Source organism: Eumetopias jubatus, unplaced genomic scaffold, assembly GCF_037043125.1.
Source record: "Eumetopias jubatus isolate StellerSeaLion01/CBP00866 unplaced genomic scaffold, mEumJub1_p1.0 scaffold_16, whole genome shotgun sequence".
Taxonomy (NCBI): domain Eukaryota; kingdom Metazoa; phylum Chordata; class Mammalia; order Carnivora; family Otariidae; genus Eumetopias; species Eumetopias jubatus.
Genome location: NW_028274822.1, coordinates 58,942,170 through 58,968,752, shown reverse-complemented (window position 1 = coordinate 58,968,752; position 26,583 = coordinate 58,942,170). Strand labels below are relative to the sequence as shown.

Below are 26,583 nucleotides of genomic sequence, written 5' to 3'. Positions count from 1 at the left end.
GAGTTAAGATGGGCACCCAGGAACTGGAAATTTCATGGACAGACTGAGAATCCCGCATGGGATTAATGGTAAAGCAATATTCCAGGATAGCATCCATGCTACAGGATCTAGAGAGCAACTAGTCCCAATTAGATCAGGATACAAGATATCTTATATACAGGGATATGAGAAATCCCACAGGTATTTCTCAAAAACAGTAAGCTGATCAATGTGCTTTACCTTAGAGGCATTTTAGAGTTATGTCAGAGAGAGTAAAGAAGAACAAAAATAGATGCATGGGAAAACTAAACAACAACAAAAAAAGAACAAGAATGTGTTAACCCAGGTAATAAAAAACCCAAAAAAGAAAATATGATTATAGAAAGTACAGTATAGACTAGTACAGACTAGACAGTATAGATTTTGTGAGTCTCTGGGCAGCAATAAAATCCTCTGCAGGAGGTCAATAAATAATAACTAAAAATTAAAAAGCAAGACAGCTTCATCTTGTTAGAAATACAGAAGTAACTACTAGAAGAAACACCTACAATAATTGCTTTTGGCGAAAGATACTGGGAAATGCGGAAGAACGGGAAGGAGCCTGCGGTTATCTTTATAAGCTGAATAGTACTTTTCAACTTTCTAAACTATGTCCAAATATTCTTTGACCAAAGTAAAAACTATGTAAAGAGAAAACCTATTTATTTGAAAACAAAATCCTGCTTTAGAACCACTGCTAACAGTGCCCCAGGTTGGTGTGTTCTCATTGCAAGCAGATTACTGCAATGCAATTTAAGCCTTAAACACACTTAAAACCTGAGCTTCATTACAACAAAGATGGGTTTAGCTTTTTTAAGATGGGTTTAGCTTTGATATCAACATGTCAAACACTGAAAATGCAAATGGATTTAAAACCTACCATGGTTCATAAAATTGTATCAAAACAAATTAAACATGATGTTCAAAGATGCCATTAGTTTGTAAGCATATATAATCACATTTGATTATGTTTTAGTACTATACACGTAAGTCATCCGAATATATTAAATAATGTCTGCTAAAATTCAGGAATGAAGGTTGTATAGCAAGAGATAATTAAATATTAATAAGTCTAAAAAATATATAGGGAGGGGACTCAGTAAAATTTTTATTTTAAGTAAAATCTGCTTCAACCACTATATCTTGTTATCTGACAGAAGGCCTTGCAATAAAAATTTTGCCAACCTGTTTAATTGTCAAGTTACATAGATTTTATGAAAAGATAATGCTAAATCTGACTATGATAGGAATTAGCAATTAGAAGGCAGAAAAAAGGGAAAATAAAACACAGATGAGCTGACCAGGCATTGAGTGAAATAGGAAATGAGATGGTACGACTAAAAAGTGAAATAAATGACTCTGGGCTGAATTAATATTTTGCAAATGTATATTGATTTTTCTATCATACTTACATCTCTGTGCCCACTGCTAGCAGAATCATGGAGTGGAGTGTCATCATCTAATCCTTGTGTATTAACATCTGCTCCAGCTGCTATAAGTATCTTAGCAACATCATAATATCCAACGTTGCAAGCTTCATGCAATGGTGTCCAGCCTAAGGTTAGAATATTAATTTAATATATATGTACTAATTCAAAATATGTGCTTTTTATATACATAGCCATGTGAGATATACTGATTCTAATGCACATAGTACAGAAGGAAAATGAACAAGTTAGTGGAAATAAATACCTAAGAACATCACCAATTCTACAGACAGTTCATTTATGTTAACATTATTTCCACTGGTGCTAAATTATCTTACCAAAATATTAAACATTTAAGCTTATCCAGTCAATATAAACTTGCTGTAATTTTTAATAATCATCTAAACTATGGAAAAAGAACAGAAGGGGATAAAAATATTAATAAGCTTGTTAGGGGATTTCAACAAACAAAAACCCCCATGTTTAAGGGTTTTCATCTTTTCCAGACTTAATACCTACTTTAACTAAAATAAATTTACCATTGCAGTAACTTTGGTGATGAAAAAAGTTACATGTTCATGAAAGAAAAATTAGAAAACAAAAAATACAAAGCAGAAAAGAAGCATCACCCATAATTCCACCACCCAGATGTAATAATTTGAAGACTCTAGTATAAATCCTAACTTCTCTCCCTCTTAGATTTATAATAATTTTTTTTTTAAGGTAGGCTCCATGCCCAGTGTGGAGCCCAACACGGGGCTTGAACTCATGATCCTGAGGATCAAGACCTGGGCTGAGATCAGGAGCTGGACACTCAACTGACCGAGCCACCTAGGCACCACTAGATTTATAATTTTAAAATGAAACTGGGAAAGTTGTTTAACCCTCTTCTACTTACTGCAGTGAAAATAATCTTCCATGTCATTACACTTTTCTACAACACAGTATAACACTGATTGATATACCATATTTATTTAAGCAAGATCCTATTGCTGGGCATTTAGATTATTCCTCATTTTTTTTTAAAGATTTTATTTATTTATTCAAGAGAGAGAGCGCACAAGCTGGGGGAGTGGTGAGGTGGGGGTGGGGGAGGGAGAAGCAGGCCCCCCACGGAGCAGGGAGCCTGATACAGGGATCGATCCCAGGACCCTGGGATCATGACCTGACCTGTAGGCAGACACTTAACCAACTGAGCCACCCAGGCACTTTTTCTAATTTTTAAAATATTAAAAACAATGCTGCAACAAATAACCTTACAACTAAATCTTCATGCATAGCCATGACTAAATATTTAAAGTAAGTCTTTAGAAGTGGAATCGTTAGAGCAAAGTACTTTTTGGTTTCTGATACATAATACCAAGTTTTTTTCTAGAATGGATGTTATGAATTTTAAGTTTCATTCTTTAAAGCAGACCCTGTTCATTGTCCTCTTTTCCACTCCAAATAGAGAAATAAATTCCAGATGTATTCTAATAGGACTCCACGTAATAGCAAAACAAAAACAAAGTTTGGAAATGACAAAATAAGGGATATAATTTTATAACATAGGAAAAGAGAAGGCCTTCTTAAAAAAAAAATCGAAGAATCCATGAACAAAAAGATTAACCGACATAACATAAAAAATTAAAACTTTAGTACAATAAACAACAGTGACATGAAAATTCAAACATAGCCACAGTGAAAACCTTTACATATTTGAGAGAATTAAAACCTACATTAAGCAAAGGGCTCTTACATATTAATAATACTGCCGTAAGAAAAATGGGCAAAAGACTCCATCTGGCAAGTCACAAATATACACATAAATATATAGTATGCACTAGAAAGAATATTCGCTGCCATTACTAAGAAAATCCAAATAAGGTCTTTTTTTATTTGTCAGATTGTTAATAATTAAATTGATAATATCCAGTTTCAGTGAAGATGTGAGGAAAAGGGATCTTTTATATACTCTTGATGGTAGTGTAAATTGATAAAAGATTTTTGGGGGGGCCACTTGATTGTATTTACAAAAATTTTAAATATGTATCCCCTTAACAGTTTCCATTCTGAAATTCTGAAATCCTTCTATAACTATACACTTCTTTCTTTCTTTTTAAAGATTTTATTTATTCATTTGAGAGACAGACAGAGAGCATGAGCAGGGGGAGAGACAGAGGGAGAAGCAAGCAGACTCCCTGCTGAGTTAGGAACCCAATGACGTGGGGCTCGATCCCAGGACCTGAGCCAAAGGCAGACGCTTAATCATCTGAGCCACCCAGGCGCCCCTATACACTTATTTCTATAGGAGTGTTCACTAAAGTATTGTCCATGGAATCTATACTATGGAATGGTATGCAGCTGTTGAAATGAAAAAAATAGACCTACCTGTATGTACTGACAGAAATGTCTGTAAGAGATTAAAAAGGCAGGTTGTAGAACTACAGACTGATAATATAAATGGGATGACTTAATTTTTTAAAAAAGCCTATTTACGAATAAATGTTCATTTTACATATATAATAAAATGCACAGAAAGGATAACCTTCAAATTGTTAATAGTTTTGTGGCAAAAAAAGAAACTATATTGTAGTATGTGAAACTAAAGGGAATCTCTATATTGTTCCCTACATGCTTTTACTGTTTGAATTCTTTACAGTAAGAACGTACTGGTATGGTATTTGAGTAATTAAAATGAAACACCAACATTGTTAAAGTCCTCATGCTCAAGTGAATAAATGTTCTTGAAAGACTTATGAATTAACACTTTGAAAACATTATATAACTTTAATTCATCTAGAATAGAACCTAAATTGGATAAAGAATTTTATGGTAATACATCAACTAAAATAGAAGTTTAACATTTAAAAATTTGAGTAGTTCTTGACTTGGAATTTTCAGCAGAGGATCAGGGTTTTATGTACACAGTCTGAAAGAATTTTGTAGTAAAGTACACTTTTAGAACACTTTTGTTTCAGCAAGAGGAATACAGGAATACACATTATATTTTAACAAGAAATCTGTCTAGATGATAAATTTGAGTTCCTGAGCATTAGTCTTTAATTACTAATCTTACCTGCAAAATCTTTCACATTCACATTTGCCCCTAAACTTATTAATTCTTTGACTTGTTTCACATCTCCTCGAATAGCTGCCATGTGTAAAGGAGTTTCACCACGTTCATTTCTTTTATTAACTTTATCTTTTTGTCGAGATGAGGAACTGGGAGTTTTCTTCTGGGCTGGTGTTGTTTGTGATGGATGATTTGGTGTGGAATCTGTAAGAAAAAAAAGAAATCAACAAAAGTTCTAAGACTGATATTTTCTATGTTCATTGAAAGGTTTGTAATGTGCAATTTCCTGGAATGGGGGAATATCTTCTCACCCTAACACTCCAAAACTTGGTTTAGATGATATATTAATAATTTAACCAAATATATGGAGTAAGTCTTCCTTTAGGGTTATCAAATATTGCATGAGAAAATTTAGAAAAAATGTTTTATTCTGTTAATTCATAAAATTGGCTTGAAGTGATAACAAAGTATCAAGCATAGGCCCTAAAAGTGTTTGCTCAATGAATAATTTGATAAACTACAAAACAACAACAACAACGTATTTTTCATGGCATGTTATTCTATTATTCCAACACCTAGATGAAATGACATCGAAGGCTTGAGTTCACATTTTTAACTCAGACAAAGTATTAGAGTTCTATTCTGATATTAAGTGCAAATTGAGGTCATGGATGATTTTAGCATAAAAATGAAGCTTAACATGTATAAGAAACAAGGACAGCCTGGGAAGGCCTTTAATAAAAAGGGGGCTGATAAAAGAGAAAAAAATTCCTTTGTTTTGATTCTCATTCTTTTTTTTTTCTGATCGCCATACCAAAAACAAAAAAATTAAGTAAGATGATGCCCAAAGTTTTCCCTCTTGTCCCAATTTCAGAACTACTGGAAACAAAACAAAACACATAATAGGTTTCTCAATCTGTTAAGGATTCCAGACATATGTATAGTGTTAATAATTAATTCTGAAAATTCACAAGTATTTAAAAGAAACAACTATTCTAAGAGAAAAATCTATGGAAAATAAATTTCCAGCATCATAATTTTCTTGCAAACTGACATGATTAGAGCACTAAAGTACTATCATTCTTTCCTCAATAAGAAAAAAGTCTAAAATTTACATTTTGGATTTTAAAGTACATTGCATCAGTAACAGTTTCCTATCTGTACTTCTATAATGTACAACTCCATAAGAGCAAGGGCAGCTGTCTACCTTATTCATTACTGTTTCTCAACTGTTCAGAAGACTTCCTGGCACATGGTGGTACTCACGCAGTATTTGTTAAATAAGTAAATGAATTTTACTATAATCCTTTTTTTTTTTTAAAGATCTTATTTATTTGAGAGAGAGAGAGAGAGAGCACGAGCAGGGGAGTAGGGGGAGGGGCAGAGGGAGAAGCAGGCGCCCTGTTGAGTGTGGAGCTTGATGCCAGGACCCTGAGATCATGACTTGAGCTGAAGTCAGATGCTTAACTGACTGAGCCACGCAGGTGCCCCATGAATTTTATTATGATCTTTAGAGTCAAATTATTTATTAAGAAAATTAGCTGTTCAACTTCTTAAAAACGAAATGACATACTTTTTATTTCATACAACTTGCAAGGAATTAATTCAGACAAAATTTTATTAGCCATTTCAAAGTAATATTCCCATACATAAGAGTATTGTCCATAATGGCAATCAGGGTAAACGTAACATAAACATGGAAAATTAATTATGTAATGGAGAAAATAATGAACCCTAAACCGCAAGTATGTTTATATTCTGGCAACCAACTCTGTATTTCAAAAGCTTTCCTCCCTAGTTCGACATATAATAAAGCTGGCTAAAAATCCTTAAATGAAAAGAATCAACTGCATTATAGTGTGATCTTACTTATATTTTAAAAACACAAACAACACAGGGTGCCTGGTTAGCTCCATTGGTGGATCATGTGACTCTTGATCTCAGGGTTGCTGAGTTCAAGCTCCATGTTGGAGGTAGAGTTTACTTAAAACACACACACACACACACACAAACACAAAACAAGAAATACAAACTACAACAAAAGTATATGTTTGCATGTTTATGCCTAGAAAATTTCTAGAAGAAAAAATAGCGATGAGGCAAGATTAACTTTTTGTCTTTTTTTTTTTTTTTTAGATTTTATTTATTTATTTAACAGAGAGAGACAGAGACACAGCGAGAGAGGGAACACAAGCAGTGGGGAGTGGAGAGGGAGAAGCAGGCTTCCCGCGGAGCAGGGAGCCCGATGCGGGGCTCTATCCCAGGACGCTGTGATCGTGACCGGAGCCGAAGGCAGATGCTTAACGACTGAGCAACCCAGGCACCCCTACTTTTTGTCTTTTCATTAATTCTAAGAATGGAGGTTCCTGGTATTAAGAAAATGAGTTTTGAAAGCAGAAGTCTTCTCGGGGCGCCTGGGTGGTTCAGTTGGTAAGGGTCCGACTCTTGATTTTGGCTCAGGTCATGATCTCAGGGTCACGAGATCAAGCCCATTGCTGGGCGTGGAGCCTGCTTAAGATTCTCTCTCCCTCTGCCCTGCTCCCTGTCCCCCAACCCAGGCTCACGCATGCTTGCTCTCTCAGAAAAATTAAAAAATTAAAAAAATAAAAGTCTTCTATTAAATCTGACACAAGGTCAACATTTTATAGGAACATTTAAAGTTTTAACAATGTATAACATCTTTAATTTGGCTATAGTCTTTCAGAAATTGGGAGTGGAAAGGTAGGAGAATAACCCCAAACAACATGCTCTTAATTAAAAAAGCAGGAAGACCTAAAATGTGTTTATTAGTAAAAGATACCAGGCAGATCATGATTTTATGGAAACTATAATACAAAGAAACTCTAAGAATTTTACCATGTTGGCATAGTTTTTTTTTTAAAAAAGAGCCAATATGAGAAAACTTCACTAGAGTCAACTGTCCTTTTCAATGCATTTCAACAGGGTCTGTTACATTACCCAAAATCGTATATAAAGATGCCTTGAATTCAGAGCCAATTTTTTTCTCTAGACAAAACTGATTTACTTTATCAATCAGAACTGTACAACTTAAAATTTTTTTGTGTTGTTGCCAGAATGCATTCAATGCCCAATAGTAATTACCATCTCAGCCCAGCTATCTGGATTTTATCTACATTTTTACAGCTCCTTTATTTAATTAGCGGGTTGGGTACTTTTGTTCCCTTGTTGTTTTGGTTCTGCTGTAACCCATCTAATTATTTTTGGAGGGCACAGTACAGGAATAACTCCCCCCCAACATACACGTAGTACACCACCTTAATTGGAAGTGTGCAATGAAATACAAGATAAATTTACAGAGTATGCTGCAGACATTTTTCCTTTTAAAATAATTTAGATCTCAAACAAAAAAACATGGATTACACTATTGCTTCTAAAAGTACTCATGTGATAAGATTACCACTTTATCAGCAGGGTGCTAGCAAACTTAAAAGTTAACTATAAACCTAGAAGCAGCTTTACAGAAACTGTGGTAAAAGGTTCTTTAGTAAGGTGAAAGCACACAGTGCTACAATGGATTTCTCAAGTCAACTGACCATTTCTAAATTACCCATTTTAGTTGACAAATATTTTCTGAATGTCCGCTAAGTGCAAAGATCCCTGCTTTTGTATAGATCCTTATCTGGTGGAAGATACACAAATAGACAATTATCACACAAATGTAAAATTACAAACATGTTATAAGAAATTTTTATTAAATCCAAGAAAAATGTAAAATTAAAAGTTTAAAGTAGTTAGCTGTTAAGGGTAGAGAGTCTGAGTAAAACTAAGAATACACATGTACTCAAAGATGATGTCACCTGGACTGTTGTCTCTTGCTGTCATCTGCATGAGAAGTGCCATCTGCTTCCGCTCAGAGAGTGGATAACCAAAAAGAATGCTAACTGGTGTGGACTTCTTATTTCCAGCTTCCTTTTTTGTCTTCTTCTTTTCTGGACCTTCTTTCTCTGGAATTATTAGTAAGTATGTAAGAATTTGAAAGAAATGTAAGTACTAAAAAGCAAAACATAGGAAAACTTTAAAAAAAAAAAGATGCTATACATGTATATGAGAAACATGTATAATATACAGACCAGCAATATGTTGACAAAAGAGCACTAGACTTTTATTATGTAAGCAGATTTCTTCCTGAATGCTTTGAAAAAAAATATATTATTAATTCTGTTTTCTGAAAATTAAGAACATTTGGAAATTCATTCCTAGTGAAATTTGTATTTTAATGATTTGTTCTTTTAAAATTTAACTTCTTCAATATTTCAAACATTCCTTAGTATTTTATCTTTGAAACTTCTTTCATTCATTATAATTTTATTCTTAATTATTGCTAAGTCCTTACAGCAATGTTCCTTCAAATTACTTCCCTAATTCCGCTGATGATTTGTACAATCTTCTAACAAGATAAGTATTTAAGACAAGTCTCATCAAACAAAGTAATTATTGTAAAAAAGCAAAGGATCACTTTATTCCAGACACAGGATAGTTGAACATGGAATGATACTAATCAAAGCTAAAACTGAGCAAATTAAAGATTCTGTGTGTGTGTAGGTAGGTGGGGGGTGTTTAACAGAGATTCTGCAAAGATCTAAAAAATGCCTTAAGAATTTTTCTCAAAGAGATTTGATCCATCAAAAAGCCAGCTCTTAGGTTGAGCTATTTGGGAAATCTTTCGGCAGTACAGCCAGCATTCCCCATCAAGTCCCAGGAATTTCAGATGGAACTGGATTCTGTAAGTCAACAAGATGCAGGTATCTATCTTGTAGGACTTCTCTGGGAGATAATTCAGGTGAGAGCTAATGCAGAGGGTCTGCTTGTTAACTGTCTAGGCATCTATTTCTTGGGAAATCCTACATAAATATCTGAGATTTACTGATCCGGGTTTGAGGGTCCCTGCAAAGACAGGCTACAAAGATAAATAAGTAAATTTTAAAAGTGTAAAACACAGCAAAAATGGAAAAAGGGAAGGCTCAGTAGTCAATATTGCATTTTTTTTAAGGCAGATGGGGCCAGCGAGTAGACTACTCTAGGAGATAATAAGCATTTATGCATCTAGCAAGTTTCAAAAAACTAGTAATAGTTTGATATTATTTAAATATTATTAAATATTATTATTTAAGGCATAAGAACTTAAAGTAGTAATTCTTGCAGTGTACCACTTAATTAGGATACAATGGCTGGCATCCTAATGGCCTAGAAAAATTAAGAGATCAGAATATTTAAATTCTGCTGCCCACAAATCACACTCAAACTTCGATAGCTCCAAAATGTCCACTGTATTGATATTTTACATAAAACAAAAAAATTAAAGATTTACTTAAGTCAGCCTTTAATAGTTCTAATATATTCTTTTATTTTCAAACTTCTCATTAATGAAATGAGAAATTAATCATTAATGGCCTGTTTAGTATAAATCCAGTTTCAGCAGAGTACTTCACCTAACTTACTAAATTTGTTAATTAAAAGTCCTTAACAGGTTTTTAAGAGGAGCCCCTTTTTTTCCTGAAACATTTACTTTCTTCTAATAATGTTATGTATGCTTTATTTCTCTCATATTTAACGAGGAACCATAATTGTTTTAACAATTTTCCATCTAAATAACAAATCCTTAAATATAATGAACATACTTCTTACTTAAAATTAAAATATTTAAGTGTAAAAATTTTATAGAAAGTAGAATTTTTAAAAAAAAGTAAAATCTAGTAATTGAAGGAAACAAAATGAAGAAAATGTACATAGAATCTATTCTTAAAATATTTTCTAAAATTCGGGAGAAAATTTTGTATTTGCAAAATAATGGATTTTCTGCTTTCCTAATGGCATTTTCATGCAATATTTTAAAAAGAATATGCTCTAAGGTGATACATACTGAGTTGACAGGAAAAAGTGAGATATTTATAAATTCATTTGAGCATTCAACCGCCAAATGATCAAAGACTGATTACATTTTGGAAAAGAATATAATTGTACATATTCCAAATATTCAAGCAAAAAATTCAAATTAGATACTAGTATCCAATCTGGACTTTTTTTTCCTTTGAGTTATGTTAGTCATTTGTCTGAGTTCATGGTTTCCATGAGATAGGAAAAGAAGGTAAGAAAACAGATGCTGGTAGCTACGTTAGAGATAACTATATACCATTCTTCAAAATTTTGTTAGATTAATACGTCCCAAAGTATGCTTTTTCAAGTTTAAAGTATTCAATGAAATTTTGTCTAGGATCTATTCTGTGAAGAACTTGTTTCCTGGTCTGTCATAAATAAAAAATGATCATATAAATTTGAGAAAGTTTGGTGCTTTTCAAGTATAACTGAAATATGTACTTATTTGTCCAAATAATGGGTCAGAATTTTAAAATTTAAACATACTGACACATGTGCTCATTTAGCACAGTCTCCTATAGACCTGAAATTCCCCTGAGCCACTCAAGAGATTTTGAAAGAAAAATCCAAGTGCTTTACTTAAGATTAAAGAAAAACAGAGAAATGGATTTTGAACAATCCAACATTTTTTATTTCAAGGTTCAGAGGAACTGAGAAATATAGAGATGTCTCAGTCTTATAATTATGAAAATTAATGCTTTCTTTTCAGGACTAGTCAGAATAAACAGAAAGGTCAACACTGTCACATCTCAAGTGTAGAGTATATTAAGGAGAAGAGACAAAATTTCTTACTTGGGGAACAGTTCATAATCCATCAGTGTCTCAGAAACTAAAGAATATGATACTTTCCCACAAAGCAGTCATTGTGGAAGGAATGGAGCAATGGAGCTATAACTCAACTGGAATGTGTATATTTCAATTCTGAGAAAAAATGCTGCCATTGCTCTCCGGCTCTAAAGCATCTATACATATCTCTAAAAGTTACGTGCTTTTATCTTTTGATTTCCAGCACCTATACTCAGATCATGGATGGTTTCATCCCATATAGCTCTTTCAGAAAAGTACACCTAACTCCACAGTAAGTGTAGGCCTTTTAAATTTAATGCTGACTGTAAACATGTCCTTCACTCCCAAATTTTGATAACCAAATACTACAGACTTATCAGCTCAATTAATAGCTTTCAGGATAATTTTAACAATAATTATTTGGTTCTATATCACCCTCACCCAAACTGCACAAATTTATAAAATAATAAAAAATATACCCAAAACAGAAGGTTTCTTTCAAGTTTTTACAGCTAAATGTCATATGCTGAAAGCTGGACACTTGGATACCCAGGGACTAAATAATATTTTACATTACAAAAAAGTTAAGAGATAAAAATGTAAGCCCATTTTTTTTTAAAAAAACAGGATAATCAAAACACTTAACTAATTAGTTTTCACATACTAGATGGTATTTATATATATTCTCCAATATTTTTCTATCTGGAGCAATTATGAAGTATTATACCTGGTGCCATAGCCAAATAGAGTTGTTCCAACACAGTTAATGGTAATGGCATTTCTCCAGGAAAGCTGGTGTTTTAATCCACTGTTAAATTCAACATGGGCAGCAAAGTCAATAGACTAAAGATAGTTCAACCAAAATTTAAAAAACAAACAAAAAAAACACTGCATGATTAAAGCATAAGATGACACTGTCTATCAAGACCAGACTTGGTATATCTTGTGACGAGTACAGAGCAAAAGAGATCAAAGACCTTGGGTATCTTTCCATAGGGATTGCTGCACTGCCAAGGGGCTGACTTTTATATTGTTTTCTATGTGAACGGTGCCCCCCACATTGTGCTATACAACTACTATGTGGCATATGATGCACTAGATACCTCAAACAAAAACTGGAAAATTCAGTGTCACTCATGTAAATTCACTTATTTAACCAAAGACATCTATATACTGGTTTGAAAGGAAGTTATTTATAGTACAATAATTACTTGTAAATGTGAAAGAAACCACTGGCTCAACAGGTGCCCCTGATAATCTAATTACCTGAGTATGTCCTGTAAGAAGATATAAGTCTCTCCCCCCAATTTTCACTTGTATGTCCTGGATCTGAATCTACAGAATGAGAAGAGACAGGAGAAAAGAAAAAAAGCACACGAAGGGAAATGCAGAATTCAACAAACCAACATTTTTCAAAGGATCACTAGTTAGTCAATGATCTATCATTGTTTTTCCAAAAGATTATTTTTAAAGTAAAGCCAAAAGCACATTTAAAACACAGGTTTGGCTGAAGATTTCAGTTTGGCTAAGATTTCAGTTTCTTCAACTGGAATATTAAAGTTGAGAAAGTCAACCATGCAGTTTGCAATAATAGATATTACTGATGCTGCTTATTAAAAGATACCTCCTTTAAGGCTATGTATTTTTTCAATTTCTGAATACGATAAAAGAGGCAGTACTCTATTACTGTTTTTCTGTTTAGAATTTGTCTTTAGAAAACCTGAATAAAGGACCCTTTTTGTTCTATGAATGTCAAACTACTCAGAAGACAATGAACACTTTGGACAGCAGTATCATTCTAGACCACAGACCTTTCTATAAATTATACACATTTTGAGTGACATGAATTACTACATTGACCTCTACGTAAGACCTGTTAGAAAGAAAACAGCCTAAAATCAAAACAAAGTTTATCAGCTAAGATAAGAATACGGAATTCTGCCTAACAATTTATGACAAGTAAAAATATTTCCAATTGACTTTTGGCAGTATGGCCAGAGCAGATAGAATTACTTGCAAACAATATGCCGTTTTAAACACAATATTATTTTGATCTTCATATACTCAACTTATTGACATACACTTTTCTTTCTGGGATCATTAGTATAGATATTATTCATGAGTTGAGTTAGGTATAAAGTATTGGGGAAAAAAAAGGAAGCAATTTAGAGAACAAATAAAACATAGTGCTTGAAACTTTTAAAGATAAGCCTAAAAGTTTAGTGATGAGAAGGCTCACTCAACTGAAAGAGAAATAACTGATAAAATAACATTTAGGCCAATTCTAAACCAAGTGGGTAAATGGATTCAGTGACAAGCCTTTCAATGAACACCTGTATTTCAAAACTGAACACATTAGGTTAGCAATTAGAAAAATTCCATGACAACTATTTGACATTTCATTTAAGACAAGCAAAAATGGCCCCCATATACTGCAAAGAAAAGAAAAGGCAGCAACCAATAAGTTATGCCAACAAATAGAATTAAATGGATTACTGAAAGCAGATCATATTATTGTAACAGATTGAAGCACAATGGATAAACTGAACTTTAACTTATATTCATTAATATAAGGAAGTGGTTTATTCAGTTTATTCAAATCTTCCTTTGGTGGTAAATTAATCCACCCTGACTCCATACACCCTTTGGCTTTTACTCAAATAAGTATTTTTATATTTGGTGCATCTGAACGACTGTTCTACAAAGATTTTAATTCAGGAGATTCTGTATCTTGTCGCTTGACTCGCCCATTTTCCCTCTGTGCTATACTGAGACCAGTGCTCCCTATGAGGTTTTTATAAAACACTGAGTGCTAAGCAGAGCAAATCTCTCTCCCTGGTATGTTCTCTGCAGCAAGCCAAGACAAATAATACTTATATTTTAAAAGCCATCTTTTTAATATTGTTTCAGGTTGCAAGAGAGTAAGAGAAAAAAATCAAGAATGATTAAAAAGGTTTGCACTGTATGTTTGAAAATTTTTAAAGTGAAAGTTTTATAGATGGGAACAAGAGAAAATCTGTAATAATTAATCTCCATGAAAATCATCAAAAGGTGATCATTCTTATTAAGCAAAGCGCTGATTTTATCTGCTACTTTAACGTAGTTACCAGAGAAATTATATTTGTTTTCTTTTTTTTTAAAAAGTTCTTCTCTCCAAAATTGTTTGAGTCCTATTAATCAGGGTAAACCCTTCAGTGGCATCAGGAAAACAGAACTTCTAAGGCTGGATGGCAGAGAAGATTTAGTTTAAAACATGTGAACATGCTCCACCACTGCCACCATGGACTTTGGGAACAGATCATACTGTGCCTCTTTGGATTTTCTCATGCCGCATTATCTATACATGCCAAAAGAAAAAAATAGTAAGTAAATAATGCTTATAAAGAGAAAACAAGTATTTTAAAAAGTGAAGGACACTATCTTTCTACTTATTTAAACATACACACTAAAATGATGAAGTGCCACTGGTTTACCTCTATAGAATATTAGATCAATCAAACTTAAAGAAAAACATGTGCCCCAATGTTATTTGAGGTTAAAGAACATTCATATACCGCTGGTGGTTTTGTACCTCTATATAATTACTTTGGAGAAACATCACAGAAATATTTAACCCTTAATTCTGTAATCCCACTCCTGGGAATGAATAAGAAAGAATTCAGGGTATAATAAAAATACAATCTGCAAAGATGCTCATGATGTCATTATTCCTAACAAAATAATCGCAAATTTAGTTTCAAGGCCAATAAGAGACTCTCACGTATACCCTGAAGAGAGCTGTTTAGTACTTTCATATCGAGGGATTGTGGCTTTCCCTTGAATGCCATTAGACTAGAAAAGTATGATTTTTTGATTGACAATGCAGGAATAAAGATAACTTAGGTAGAAACATGAGTAACTCTTACAGAACCGCAGTTTTCAGTTATTAATGACCATATTAAAAACTACATACAGTGTCAGTACTGTAAGATGCCTACCCAATATTCATTCTCTCCTTCTTAGCAGAAATACTCCAATTTTGATCAGGGTGACAATATGCCCAGCTAAAAGGAGTTAACCTTCCAGACTTCCTTGCAACTAGGATAGCCTAATCAATGAGATGTAGGCAGAAGAGTTCCTAGGGATGTTGTTTCATCAATAAAAAGGCAAAGTTTCACTGGAAGAAAGATACTTTTGTCGCTGGTCCTTCCTCTCCTACTTTCTGCCCAGGAGGAGGCAGAAGATATTGTGTGACTATAAAAAGCAGAATGTTAAGAACAAAGCCCATGTACGAGTTCAGGGTGAGAGAGCAGAACGATGAAAAACACCCCAGTCCCTGATGGCATTATTGAACTACTTATACCAACAATGAAATAGTCTTTTATATTTAAACAATCTTATCTTTCAATATGTGTGTTAATATATGCCCTGTGTACACATCCATACAAATATAAATATACATAAGCTTTCAAACAGTACATATTATTTCATAACCTATTTTTAAATTCTGTATGCTATGAATATCTTTCCATTTCATGTATTCTTCTACAATGTTATTCTTAAGAGTAAAAATTATATTTCTTCATTGGATTTACCATAATCAAAAAAATTCTCTATTACTTGACATTATTTTCCTGGGTTTAATTTTTGCTATTATACATGAAGTGGAGATAAAGATAATTTTCATTGTCATCAATTACTTATATAGATTAAATCCCAAAAGAAAGAATAGGTCAAATGTTAACAAACTTTAGTTCTGGATAAATGTTTTCATATTTACCTCCAATAAATATTCCTATTATTTAGACCAACTAAAGTAAGTTCCTATTTCTGGCCACTGACCACCTGGTACGATTTAGGTCAACAATTATGTCAATTGTTACATATTGTTTTTGATTATTATTGATATATTTTAAAAATATATTTCTTTGCTGGGCGTCTGCGTGGCTCAGTTGGTTGAGCGACTGCCTTCAGCTCAGGTCATGATCCTGGAGTCTCAGGATTGAGTCCCACATTGGGCTCCCTGCTCAGCGGGGAGTCTCCTTCTCCCTCTGACCCTCCCCCCAATGCTCTCTCTCTTCTCTCTCTCATTCTCTCTCTCTCACAAATAAATAAAATCTTAAGAATATATATATATATATTTCTTTGCCAAGAGCAATTCTGTTGTTTTAAACTACTTGTTATATTTTCTCCATTTTCTCATTTTTTTCTCTTCACATTTCAGAGACCTTTAAATACTAAATATATTAAGAAACAAGGATTGTCATATATGTTGTAAATATTTCCTTTATATCTTTATAATTTCAAGTAATCATTTAAAATACATTTTATAAAAAAGATCAATGTCAAATGTGGGTCTTGGTGCTATAATTATTTTCATATGGAAAATACCACTTGATAGTACTTTGGATTCTATTTTTTTTTTAAATTATGAAAATAAGACAGATGGATTGTAAATAAGACATTCTGCTTTGGGCCTGGGGAAATTCTTATTAATGCTCTGGGGTGTGTGTGTGTGTGTGTGTGTGTGTGTGTGTGTGTGTGTGTGTGTGTGTGTACACATACACGCACGCACATGCATGTATGCACAAGCAAAACTAGTGTGTGTGTGTGTGTGTGTACACATACATGCACGCACATGCATGTATGCACAAGCAAAACTAAAGCCTACATCTACTTTTTACTAAAATTGTGTGTGTGTGTGTGTGTGTGTGTGTGTACACATACACGCACGCACATGCATGTATGCACAAGCAAAACTAGTGTGTGTGTGTGTGTGTGTGTACACATACATGCACGCACATGCATGTATGCACAAGCAAAACTAAAGCCTACATCTACTTTTTACTAAAATTGTGTGTGTGTGTGTGTGTGTGTGTGTACGCACGCACATGCATGTATGCACAAGCAAAACTAAAGCCTACATCTACTTTTTACTAAAATTTGTAAATTTAGCCTACCAAAAATATGTTTAAATCCATCCAAATCTTGTCTAGTGTTAGCATATAACCTTTTCAAAAGATATTTAAGAGTCTGTTACAAAACAATCTTAATGAGAGCGAGCTGTAACATTCTGCTACATTCAGGGAGTCGGAATATTATAGCAGGGGAAAAGTATATAATGTAGTAAATAGCCCCGCATTGGGCATCAGGCTCCCTGCTCCGTGGGAAGCCTGCTTCCTCTCACGGCCCCCTGCTTGTGTTCCCTCTCTCACTGTCTCTCTCTCTCTGTCAAAAAATAAATAAAAAATCTTAAAAAAAAAAATTAGATTATGTTTATCAAGTGCTTAAACTTTGTGCCTAAGTAACATTTTCTCCTTTATTTTACAATAAATAAAAGACAAATAATCTAGCTGATCTGATAAGGTTCTCATGGGAAGTTTATTATTTTGAAATCTTATTTACTTCTAAAAATTAATTAACATTCTTTGAATTTATCTAAATCCCTTCTTCAATTACTAGCAGAAATATCACTGTCACTGGAAAACAAAACCTGGTTAATGCAAGTACTTTAAAAATGACAAACAAAAGGACTTCCAGGGAAAAAATATGAGAAAAGTTAAATCTTATCTATCTAAAGGCACATATGCACCTTCTCAGCTAAGTGATCAACTAAACGGCTGAGAATACTGCTTAAGGATAAGGAGTCATTCTTCAGAAAAAAAGACTGAATCTCTAGAAGTCAGTGTAACTTAAAATGAACAAAGCACAAAATATCTTAATCATTGCAAAAAAGAACAATTTTCAAGGATTAAAAATGTCACATATAAGAATTTCTAATTCAAGCTAAGAGAGACAGCAAAATACACAAAAGGAGGCCTACCTCCTGAAAGTTATTTAAGTACTTTCTAAAGCTATGTTAGCATAGGGTGTTTCAAAAGTCTTTATAGAGTATTTTCAGATTCCAGAGTCAAGATCATTTCCATATTGATGATTAAAATGGCTAGAAAAGTATAAGCAGAATATAATCTCTGTACATAAACTCAGATTAGGACGCTAACTTTCTGTGAGTGAAGCTGAAACATTCTTAAAAACAGTTCATTATTAGTATTTTATGCAAGGGATAAAACAATTATGATAAATACATATCAAACACTGAAGTTTAGTTTCAAGAAATGATTAGTTCAGGGCTACAACACAATCTAGTAGTGATTTAATAGATAGTGGTAATGAGGTTCTAATCTATTGTGAACAACTGGGACTGACTGATGTCAAGGACCATTCTTGACATATGAGAGTTCTGAGGAAAAAAAGTACCATGAATTGGGCTTAGGCAAGAAACCTCAGTAATTTTTTTTCAGGGTTGGGGAGGGCATATTTCGGATTCATTTCTGAATCTAAACTGCCTATACTGTTTTCTCTGGTGGGTTCAATAGTGTGTCCACAAAAATTCAACAACTTTTTCTCACCTCTAACATATCCTATGCTCCTTATCACAGTAAATTTTCATCACTGAAATGCTCCCCAAGAAATTAAGTTCTGAAAGTGGTAAGAGATTTGTAATAAACACGGAGAGTAAGGAAAGAGGCAAATTGTTGTTATCTGATTAGAGATCATGTTTGGGTGAGAAATGTATGAATTTCTGCCCCAAAATGATAAATCTGAAATACTGAAATACAAATATTTCTCTATAAAATGGGGTGCAAGAGGAATGATATGAAGAAAATCATAGTGAAAGAATGATTAAGATTTTACCAGAGAACAACAAATTATTCTACCTGTGTCTGAATCTCGTTCTTCATTTCTTGATGGGCTAATGGTAAAAGGAAGTTTACGTTTCATGGATGATTTCTCTTTCATCTCCTTGCCCACATCACTTCGGTCAATTTTTGGAGTTTTACTATATGATGCAATCTTGTCTTTACTCTATTAAAAATCAAATATGAATAAAGTTGTAACAATATTAGCTAGGCAATACAGTACCTAAAAATTAATGAAGAAGTTTCAAATATATACAAAAGTAGAGAGGTATTGTAAACCACTGTCTTCAATGTATTCAAGACCCAGTTTCAACAAATTTATCAGTTTTTAACTTGTCTCATATCCCTTACTTTTACTTGACGACAGAATTTTAAAATAACAATAAAACAAAATATCTTGAATATAAATAAAACTCTGTATCTAAGTATAATATAGATGAATCATCAACGAACAAATACATAAACCTGAAAAAGCGATTCTGTATATAATTAAACATACTGTGCTTTGTGAATATCCTGTGCCCACCCATTCAGGTGAGTATCCTACCTTCATGGTCTACAACCATTATCAAGTTCACATTTATAATCCAAATATCTAAATTGGTACTGCACATATAAACTGGGCTATAACGACTCCTTTGTGAAAAACCCGCTAGATACTAAGAATTAAGCCCTATCACCTTAGCAGGAGAGCTTAAAAGAATAGTGATAGGACTGGCGCCTGGGTGGCTCAGTTGGTTAAGTGTCTGCCTTCGGCTCAGGTCATAATCCTGGGGTCCTGGGATGGAGTCCCACATCAGGCTCTCTGCTCAGCAGGGAGTCTGCTTCTCCCTCTACCCCTCCCCCTGCTTGTTCTCTCTCTCTTTCAAAAAGATAAATATTAAAAAAAAAGAATAGTGATGATAAATGACAGATATGATAATTACAGAGACTCTCGGAAGCAAATTAATAGACTCAGACTGCAGAAGATACCAGCTCTCAACCCAAGACAGAAAATGAAGGAAGAGGGGGGAAGAACAGGCATTAAAAATTAAAAAGTAGAATTTATCAATAAAATCAAACCCCTAGAGGGGTTATTAAAAAGTTAAAAAAAATACTGTATTCATTTTTATACCACCAAAAGTTTAAGAGGCCTAGAAAAACAGACTACTCTCTTAGAAAACATTACTAAAAATTGGTTCATGAAAGAAACAGAACAGACCAAACATCATAAAAGACCATAAATCCACAGCTAAAGATTTTAAGCTTAAAAAATGTACCTAGCCCAGAAGATTTTACAAGAGAGTAAAAAAAATTCAAGGGACAGATATTTCACGGGTCATATAAATACTATAAGCATGAAGATATGATAAGAAGCAACAGTCCATCTTATAAGCCTAAAATAAAACTGATACCAGAAGGGAATATAAGACAGAAATTATCAACTAAATTGGTTATGAAATAAACACAAAAATAAACTACCTAAACAAACTGTCAAATCAGATGTAGTGTCTTAGAACTTAGAAAGATAATATATCATAATCAAGCAGGGTTCACCCAAGGAATACAAGAATAGTTCATTATTAGAGAATCTCTTAAGACAATTCACTGTATCAAAAGATTAAAGAAAAACTATACGATGAACTTACCAGGTGACAAAAATACATTTTGACCGAGTCTACATTCATTTTTGATAAATCTATTAACAAAATCAGGAAGAGAATGTGACTTCTTTTATCTTAACTGATAAAGATTACTGAAGAATAACAGCCTCATATTATTTATTTCTCAGTTATAAAGTTAAATCCTCTTGAGCTGTTTTTCCACTTCTGCCATTGACACTGAGCTTCACAGGCATGTATTTTCTTTATAAGGTTGTTTTAGAATGTAGGTTTTATTATTACTCAGGTATGGTGAAGCCAACAGACAAGGAGACCACTGCCACTGAAAGGACAGTTTGTTACAGTTCTCAAGATGAGGGGGCACGCCACACTACACAGGGACACAAACGGTAGCACCACGGTGGGTTAGGGGGCAGAAAGAGAGAAGGGAAATGAGGGGAAAAGCTTTTATTGTGGTTTCCTCAGGGAAGAAAAGACAAGGCACAGTAAGTGGGCTCAGGATTGGGTATTTTTAGTAACGTCAGCAGTTTCTGGGCCATGGGCGTTGTTTCTCTTACTGTCTGGTACCCGGCTCTAGAGTGATTTATTAGGGCAGGGGAACAGTGGGCCAGGGTGGAAGAGTTGGATACGGTTGGTGGCTGGGTCTGGACTCTGGATTGGTTGGTTTGCATATGAAATGTTGGTCATAAATGAGTTGTTTACTATCTTTGGGAATTGGCTAGCCCTGGAAGCGGCAGTCTCCCTGGTGTCAGCAGGCCCCAGATGTCAAAGCATCAGAAATAAAAAGGCATGATTAACACAAAGATTAACCAATGAAATTCCAGAGACTTGCCTTAGAAATAGGAATCTTTGTTATTAACAGAATCTAAGAAAAATGTGAAGATGTCCATTTTCCCTCAAATCTGTGTAAGTAAAGATACTGTTCTGTGCCATAAAACAAGTTAAAAGAAACCAATTTGATAACAAGTGGAAAATGTTCACAAGAACATATTGGTCACACTCTCCTCTGCAATATGGTGATCAGTGTGAATATTTCTAACTGCTACCAACCAGCTCTGTTCTCTGTAAAATAAACTATCCTGGTTAGTACTACTTGAACAAAGGGTTTTTGTGAGATTCTTAAACACTTTAAAAATTATTTTCAGATCTGGGGAAAGAAACTCAAAATGAATAGTTACATCTGACTGTCTTGAAATTTCTGTATTACCAAATCACTGGCACATTCTTCTTCCATACCCATGACATAGAAAAGTCTAGAACTCTTAAATTATTTTAAAATATTTTAAGTCTTTTTCATTTATGTTAATTCTGTTATTCTTTCAATAACCTACAACAGCTAAGATACACAGTAATGAAATCAATGTAAACATCTGGGGCCTACTATACATTAATAAAAAAACAATGACAACAAAAATCAATGGCAAGATGAGTATGACCTTCTATCACTGTTACTGTTAGACAATATACTGGTAGCCTTTACCAACTCAGTAAGATGGAAAAAAGAAGAGGTAAAAATTTACCGAGAAATAAAAAAATAGAAAACTCTTGAAGGACACAACCTTAAATATGAAGAGCTATCTGTAGGTAGCAGCATTACTGGTGTGTTGGGAGAGAATTCTCCATGGCTCTCTTGCATATCTGCACATCTTACAGAGGCACTAACTCCCGTTGTTCTGGACTATCTTTTCAAGAATATCTATATGGAGAACAGCCTTGGAAGGTAGCATTGGAAGGAGCACAAAGGCAGGTCTGTATACTGTTCTGTATAATAAATAATTTCTCCCTTTAGGGGCAGTAAGTCAGGCAGCCCATTATAAAAGATCAGGGGTTTCTCTCCTGCACTGCAACCCCCTTTTTATGTAGTTGTCACCTGGCTCTCTTCTTCGCATCCCCTTGTGAGAAACAGGGCTCACGTTACAGGCACAAATGCTGATAAGACGGCTACTGCTATTGTTATGAGAAATTAACTTTCCTTTATATCCCATTCAGGAGTCTCGCATCTCCTGCCAGCATCCATGAAACTGATTAGCTTGCAAGTAGGACAGTGTACAATGCAATCTCGGATTCTTGATGGTTTTTTACAAGGCAATTTCTATTTTCATTATTCTTCTATGTATTTTCTAATTTTTCTACAACCAACATGTATTATATTACTTGAACAGTAAAATAAAAATTTCTCTCTTATCACTTGGATATAAAATAATGACGGTCTGAATTATGTTGATAAAAAGGATAAGACAGCTACTCAGCAGGTTAAATGATTAATATCCACTTTCACACTTCATGAATTTAACCTAGATTTAAGATTTTTATAGAAGGTTTTATCAAAGATTTTTTTTTTTTACAGATCATAAATACTAACTTACAGCTGAAAATGGTACAAAATAATTTCTAAACTAAAATCAATGGAAAAAAACCCTACAGATTAGCACTGAAAGGATAAAATACTTGAAGAATTGTGAGGAGACATTTTTGATGAACTCCTACTGTGATATTTAATGAGGTAATGAAAGCACTTTATATTAAACGCATATTGCTATAGAATGTGATTATTATTTAAAATAATGCTCTACTTAAATCATTTAAGAAATTAAATTTTGATTCAGGTTATTTTATTAAGTTAGGATCTCATAACAGCAATAGTCTGTGTCATATTAAACTGTAAATAAGATCTCTATCAGAACAACTCTGTATTCATTTCTAAAACCGTATGGAAGAAAAAACTCAGAAGCTTGAGGCTGGCTTCAAGGCCAATCTACTCACTAAGTTAAATATCTAACACTGAAGAAAATCACTTTTAACAACAGCTTTCAATGTCAACCTGCTCAGAAATCCTAAAACATGGCAATGAGCACCATGCACATTGCCTCAGAAGAGCTTCTGATCCTTACCCAAACAAACAAGTATGTGATCTTGATTAAGTGATTGTACAGAGATTGAGAAGAGTTAAATATATCACTTTGGGTAAGCCAAAAATTAATAAATGAAAAACACAGTAGTCTGTATTATTCTTCCCATTTATTGTATAAATCTAATGATTAATAAGCATTCTTAACTTACCAAGCAATGTTTTTAATAGAAGTATGTTAGTGAAAAGTGTTTGCTTTTTGCTAGTTGTTTCTACACTTTTATGAAGGCAATGCTTAGCCACTACTGTTTATTTAGTGGCAGCTTTCAAAAGATACATACAAAGTACCTAGGAAGAATAGAAGTTTTAACAAGTTCAGCCATATAAATTCAACCCCCAAAATGATATCAAGCAACCCAGATATAATTTCACAAATGCAACCTTTACTATATTCAAACATTTAGAAAAAGAAGTTCTAATTGTCTTCTTAAATCTAGCACTGCATTCTGTCCCTAAAACTCTACTGAAATTACCTTTACCAAGCAAAGTCATTTTAAGGTATCTCAATTGACAAAATCCAACGGCCTCACCCTTCCTGTTAACCTCTGTGGCATTTGGCATACAGACTCCCTTAGCTACTCTTCTCTGTTTAGCCTCTCCTGGTTCTCTCTGTCCTCATTTCCTGTCTCTTGATGACTCTTAAATATTTGAATTCCTCAGGGTATACTCTCCTCCATTCTCTCTCCACTCTCTTTGGGTGACATCTCCATAATAATGTGGTTACTTTTCCACTAGTCCTCATATATTTATTTCCAATAAGCTGTTTTGAGCTCTGGATTTTTATCTAACTGCTTATTAATACTTCCAGTTGGATGTTCCAATGGCCAAATCAACAAGTACAAAGCAAACATTCTTCTCAAAACAACCCATTCCATTTCTTGGATTCCTTCTCAGGGAATAATAAACCTCAGGGTGGACCCAGATTACTTTTTCTACATACTCAAGTTTAATTCATTCAACATCTTTTAGATGTGCCAACTTCTTTCTATCCCCATAGCTGCTGCCCACACTGCCTTTAGTTTGGATTTTTAAAATAACACTCTAACTGCTTTCTACCATAGCCCTTCCCTTTTGACTCAATGGCTACAGGATAAATTTCAAGTTCCTTGGCAAGACACATAAGGCCATAATGAATCGGCCCCTGTCTAATGCTCATCTCCTACCCTCCATCCTCCACAGGCTACATCCTGACTTTATATGTACTACTGTAACGTTAAAATTCATGTCTTTTTTTACATCTTGGACTGTCCTCCGCTTCTACTTTCCTGCTGGCCACATACTCATTCATCCTTGAGAATTCAGATTAAGTATCTTTTCTACTGTGAAACCATCCCTGAACCCTCTACAGTTGATTGCTTCTCTCCTTTTTTGTCCCATCACTGTACACTCAATATTTCCATTAATGTGCTTCTTACAATGGTAGAGCAATTCTCAAAGTATGGTACCTGAGACCATTTCAGAGGATCTGCAAGGTCAGAAATATGCTCACAGTGTTACTGTACTTTGCTCATTCTCTCAAGAATACATACTAGAGTTTTCTAGAGGCTACATGACAAGTGATATCCAAATACACTGCATGCAGAAGCAGATGAGAATTCAGTGGTCTTCTGTTAAATCAGACATTAAAGATATGTGCAAAACCAAGGACACTCTTCTAATAGTTTTTGTTTTGGATTTATATAGCTATATATCCCATATAGTTGTTTTCCATGAAAATATATCATGTGTGTAAACATGTAGTAATAGTTTTACTGTTTTTTTAAACCAGTTAATATAAAATTAATTTTTTCTCAGTTCTAATTTCTGATACTGTAAATATCAACAGATATACCCACATGTAAAAAAACTTTTTGGGATTTTTTTTCCCCCCCAAAGATTTTATTTATTTGAGAGAGAGAAACAGAGAGAGCACAAGCAGACAAACAGGCAGAGGGAGAGGGAGACGCAGACTCCCTGCTGAGCTGGAAGCCCAATGTGGGGCTAGATCCCAGGACCTGGAGATCATGACCTGTGCTGAAGGCAGACACAACCATCTGAGCCACCCAGGTGCCCCTTTTTGGGATCTTTGATTATGCTAAAGGGGTCCTGAGAGCAAAACATTTCAGACAAACAGGAAGAGTAATTAGTTAAGAGTCTTCATAAAGATTTAAATCATACCTTAACCACCTGTTGTTTTATGCTTAGCGTCATAAAACAGTATATAATACACTAAGAATCCCATATAAAGTTTGTTAGATAAAACTAATAATGAAATCATTCTGCTTAGGATTTGTCACATTTGGTGCATTAAAATACATTTGGGGAAACTTGTCTATGGTGGAGTGAAGATACTGGCAATTTATCTCCCCAAGAAACAACGATAAATCTAGACAATTGTCAAAACAACCACTTCAAGGCTCTAGAAATTGAAAAAAGCAAACAACAAATTGAGAAGTCTTTTTCTTTCAAGAAAAACTGCCTAAATTTTCAAGAAAACTTTTTCTTTTTTCAAGAAAAATGATTTTTTTTCAAGAACGGTGAGTGTCTTTGGCATTCTTGCTTGGGGAATGCTTTCATTCCCTGGCTGATGCTTAGTTTGCAAGAAGTGCTACTGGGGTGGGGTTGGCAATGAAAACCAGCATCTTTGCTGCCGAAGAGTGTCAACCTGAATTGGTATAGAAGGCCAAAAGCCCACACCCAGCTGCACTGTTTATAAAAATAACAAACAGGGTAGGAAACAACTGGAGGGGGCACAATGCATAGTCCTATCAGCCTAAGATTGTGATCCTGCTGCAGAAGAGCAGCAGCTGGTGCGTAAGCCAGAAATTTACCAAGGAGACTGCAGAAATGAAAGAACCATAGGGTGTACCAGATAAGATTTGTTTGCACACATCCTTGGCTGAGAGGGGAAGCTATGTCAATGTATGGGGAAGATCTGAGAAGGGCTAAGCTCTCCATATATCCCTCACTGACTGGGAGATCGTGTGTACCATGCAGAGGAAATCTGTGAGGGTCCAAGCTCTCCACATATCCTTAGTTGACTGCACACAAGCAAAGGGAAGACCTGGGTGAGCCTAACAGAAAGTAAATACCAGGGCAGATTTCAAAAATGCCTGAAGAGGGGCACGTGTGAGTGGCTCAGTCAGTTAAGTGTCTGCCTTCGGCTCAGGTCATGATCCCAGGGTCCTGGGATGGAGCCCCCCATCAGGCTCGTTGCTCAGTGGGGAGCCTGCTT

The 26,583-nt window shown here is 34.3% G+C and overlaps 1 protein-coding gene across 3 annotated transcripts in view; it reads right to left on the bottom strand.

Moving 5' to 3' along the window:
• The window catches only part of ANKRD12 (ankyrin repeat domain 12), a 122,346-nt gene that overhangs the window by 58,730 nt on the left and 37,033 nt on the right, over positions 1-26,583 (bottom strand). For 2 of the 3 annotated variants that reach the window (XM_028123917.2, XM_088019724.1), the window contains exons 3-6: positions 18,879-19,026; positions 8,319-8,465; positions 4,504-4,704; positions 1,431-1,573 (exon numbers count right to left, since the gene is read on the bottom strand). In XM_028123917.2, coding sequence (XP_027979718.1) covers positions 1,431-1,573; positions 4,504-4,704; positions 8,319-8,465; positions 18,879-19,026 — 639 coding nt within the window. Of the gene's footprint in view, positions 1-1,430; positions 1,574-4,503; positions 4,705-8,318; positions 8,466-12,447; positions 12,517-18,878; positions 19,027-26,583 lie in introns of all 3 variants that reach the window. The other variant, XM_028123916.2, reaches the window with a different exon arrangement.